The sequence below is a fragment of the Diceros bicornis genome, chromosome 34 (assembly GCF_020826845.1).
Source record: "Diceros bicornis minor isolate mBicDic1 chromosome 34, mDicBic1.mat.cur, whole genome shotgun sequence".
Lineage (NCBI taxonomy): Eukaryota > Metazoa > Chordata > Mammalia > Perissodactyla > Rhinocerotidae > Diceros > Diceros bicornis.
This window is the reverse complement of record NC_080773.1, coordinates 34,779,338-34,783,449: the sequence shown is the minus strand read 5'-3', so window position 1 is coordinate 34,783,449 and position 4,112 is coordinate 34,779,338. Positions and strand designations below refer to the sequence as shown.

General features: G+C 50.0%; 1 protein-coding gene across 1 annotated transcript; it reads right to left on the bottom strand.

The window, feature by feature from the left end:
* Positions 1-594: 594 nt before the first annotated feature.
* LOC131397739 (olfactory receptor 10A7-like) lies at positions 595-1,578 on the bottom strand. Its single transcript, XM_058530795.1, has one exon. It carries the CDS (start codon positions 1,576-1,578, stop codon positions 595-597), a length of 984 nt encoding a protein of 327 aa, XP_058386778.1.
* Positions 1,579-4,112: the final 2,534 nt, after the last annotated feature.

The following is a 4,112-nucleotide window of genomic DNA, read 5'->3' as shown; positions in this document are numbered from 1 at the left end:
ATCCTGCAATCCCACTTCTCAATATATACCCAAAGGAAATGAAAACAGGATATCAACAGCCAAGACATGAAAACACCCTAAGTGCTCATTAACAGATGAATGGATAAAGAAGATATGGTATATAAAGAAGACGTGGTATAGATACACAATGGAATATTATTCAGCCATGAGAAAGAAGGACATACTTATACTCAAAAATAATTGGAAGAAATATTGCATGTGACATACTTAGACTCAAAAATTATTGTTTATCTGAAATTCAAATTTAACTGAGTGTCCTGCATCTATATTTGCTAAAGCTGGCAACACCACTTCCACAGGAACTGTGCTATCGCCACGCTTTTAAACACGGATACAGCTCATGCTCCGCTACCAGACACAGAACCCTAACATGCTCAACAAACTGAGTGTGCCTGAATGACGGCTGGATTCAAGACACCCATTAGGGAAGTGTTGGTGCCATTTTCAAAAGAGGGAATCATAGGAGGAGAATCAGCAAGAATTCAGTTTAGTGCACACTGAGGCACCTAAAGGCCCCTCCAGGTAAGGGAGTCAGGAAATGGCTGGATGAATGGTTCTGGAATCACGAGGAGGTCATGGAATATGGGATCCTCGTCTTTGAACACACACGCGCCCCAGGGCAGCCTTCACCTCCTTGTTCCGAAGGCTGTAGATGAGAGGGTTGAGCATGGGGGTCACCAGGGTGTAGGAGAGGGACACCACCTGCTTGCTCTCTGGGGAGTAGCTGGCCTTGGGTCGCAAGTGGATGACCCCCGTTGTGCCATAAAACAGAACCACCACCATGAGGTGGGAGGCACAGGTGGACAGGGCCTTGTGGCACCCTGTGGCCGATGGCATCTGCAGGACAGTGGCCAGAATCTTGGTGTAGGAAGCGACTATCAGACAGAAGGGAACAATCATAATCATCACTGTGGCCACCAACACGTTGGCCTCAAAGACCCTGGTGTCCACACACACCAGACTCAGCAGAGGGGAGACGTCACATAAGAAGTGGCGGATGACACGTGGCCCACAGAAGGGGAAGTGGAACAGCCAGATGGTGAAGACCAGCGACACGGGGACTCCACCTAGCCAGCACGTGGCGGCCAGCAGGCGGCAGAGCCGTGGGCTCACGATGGCGCCATAGCGCAGGGGCCTGCAGATGGCCACATAGCGGTCCCAGGCCATGGCGGTCAGGAGGAAGCACTCGGACGTGACACAGGACAGCAGGAGGAGCAGCTGCAGGGCGCAGCCCGCGGGTGACACGCCCCGCCCGGGCCGCAGCAGCGTCACCAGCAGCCGGGGCACGATGTCCAGCGAGAAGCAGATCTCCACCAGGGCCAAGTGGCGCAGGAGGAAGTACACGGGCGCGCGCAGGGCCGGGTCCAGGGCGGTCAGCAGCACGACGAGCGCGTTGCCCAGCAGCGCGAGCAGGAACACGGCCAGGAAGAGCGCGGCCAGCAGCGGCCGCAGCGCGGGCACGTGCGCGGAGCCCAGCGGGACGAACTCGCGGCCGGAGCTCTGGTTGGCCCAGGGCGGGGCTGCGGGGGCGCCCGGGGAGCCCAGGGCCACCGGCATGGACCTAGGGGGGACGTGGGGACCGCGCCCGGGGGGGCGAAGAGCCTGGGGGAGGGGAGGAGGTAAGAGAAGCCGTGAAGAGCAGAATCGCGCCTGCCTCGCCTGTGTCCCCCACAGCGCACGCTGCACAGAGCAGCGGAGGGGTCCTATTAAAAGGCAAATCAGATCACACCACACGCGGGACCCTCCTTGCACGCCCAGTGAACGTGGAGTGAGAGCCAACGGCCTTACCAAGGCCCACGAGGCCCTGGCGGGCCCCGCCCACCTCTGTGACCTCGTCTCCACTGGGCTCCGTCCACGATGCCTTGTCCTCCCTCAGGACCTTTGCACTGGCCCGTCCCTTCCCTTTAGAGGCTCTTTCCCCGGATGTTTGTATCACTGTTTCTCCTTTACAACAGTGATACCAGCCTGTGTGGAGTGGCTACCTCCCCATCCCCGTCTCTTTCTGATCCTCTCGCTCACTAAATCCAGCTTCAAAGACTTCGTTTTCCGTGATATCTGCCATTTCTTTCCCACCTCAGGGCCCTCCGCTTCAGACGCTTCTCCCCGGGTGTTTGTATAACTGTTTCCTTCTCCTCCTACAAATATCAGCTAAGATGCCCATCCCCCTGAGAGAGTCCTTTCCCAGGGACCTGCCCCCCAACTGTCCACACACTGGTCACTCTCTGTGATATCATCTCTCCCCTGAAAGCGCATTGGAAGTGGCCTGGGTCATCTGCTTACTTGTTTATCATCTGTCTGCCCCACTAAGAGTGTCACGTCCATGAGGGCTTTTCTGCCTGGTTCACTGCTGTGTTTGTGGCACGCAAGAGTGCCGGGCACACATTAGGTGCTCAATGAAGTTCAGTCCATTAAATGGTTGAGTCTGTTTTCCAGTAGACAACAGACAAAATATGTACTTTCTCCCCACACGCTGTTTTCTGTTCTGTTTGGTTAAAATCTATTCTGTCTCATTTTAAATGTTGGTTTTGACCATCTAAATCAGTGGTTCTCAACTGGGGATAATTTCGCCCCCAGGGGACATTTGGCAGTGTGTGGTAACATTTTGGATTGGTACAACTGAGATGCTGGGGGCATCTAGTGGTTAGAAGACAGGGATGCCGTTAAACATCCTACAGTGCACAGGACAGCACCCCCTCTCACACCCAAAATGATTCTAAGAACTGAGGCTGAGAAACTCTGATATAAATTGATTTCAGGATCCACTAATGGGTCATGACCTGCAGTTTGAAAAGAAAAACACCAGGCTAGCAGGAGATGCTTGGCCAGTAAATGAGAAAGTACGATACAGTGATTTTAGGAGGCAGGAGAGGGTCTTGAGTGATAGAAAACTCAGGCTTCTTCCCAGCCCTGCCACGCGAGAGCTGGGTAAATTCAGACAGGTGTCATCACCTCCAAACCTGTTTTCTTATCTGTGAAGTGGTGACAGCAGGATTTCCTCCACTTTCATTGCATGAAAGAATCCTACTAAAGCACCTAGCGCTTCATCTAAAAACACGAAGGCAGCCCAGGTGATCCTTTTTAAAAATAAATAAATAAATCAGATTATGCCATGCTCCTCTTCAGAATGATGGCCATGATGAGAGATTTGGATCTTATTTATTTTATTCTAAGTGCAGTGGGAAGTTATTTGAAGGTGGTGGAATTATGGCAGATCTACATGGAATATTACGCAGCTGTTAAAAAGGAATGCTGTAAAAGTCAAGGGGAACTTTAGACTTTTCCTTATTAAGTTTTGTTAAGAGAATGTATTCATTAATTACTGCAAAATTAAACACTATCAAGTCTGATCTCATCAACTCTTTATGAAATTGACCCACAGGGCTGGATTCAAAGACATGTGGAGCAAGGAGACCCCATCTTCCTTAAATCCACGTTCACCTCTCGGCACTTGCTGGGCCTGCCCAGGTTCAAGGATGCATTTATGCAGCAAGTTTTAATCATAATTTGCTTTGCCAGCTGGACTCACTAAACTAAGAACAGGTTGCACATCAGGGCACATTGCTGCTTCACGCTATGCTTTCTCACGCCTTAAATTTCCTGACACCCGGAGAACACAGATCCTTTCTGTGCCACAGAACAGTCCTTTCCAAAATGCGAGTTTTGACCCACTAGTGGATCATTAAATAAGTTTAGTAGGATGTGACTGACATTCTTTTAATGAGTAGAGTAGATTTTTTTTAATGAGATCGTGGTATACAATAAGGGTGAGAATGTTTTATGAAACTTTCATTTCAGTTGTGTGTGTGCTTATCCAGAAAGTAAACTGTATTTCTTCCTAGTTATCATTGTCAAAAGAAATTTGAGAAACACCACTATGGACATTGCTTTTTATTGAAGAAGAAATGCGCACTAGGACCTCCTTTTGTTTGAGCTACATTTAAGGATGAGAAACGTTGTTTTACAACATTGCAAAAAGTAACAAAACACTGGAGGGTGAGAAAAATCTATGGCAGCTCATAAATTGTATCAGTTTGTTTAAAGGACTCAGCAGTTTATCAAATTCCTGTCTGGGGGCGCTACCTCTCAGATCT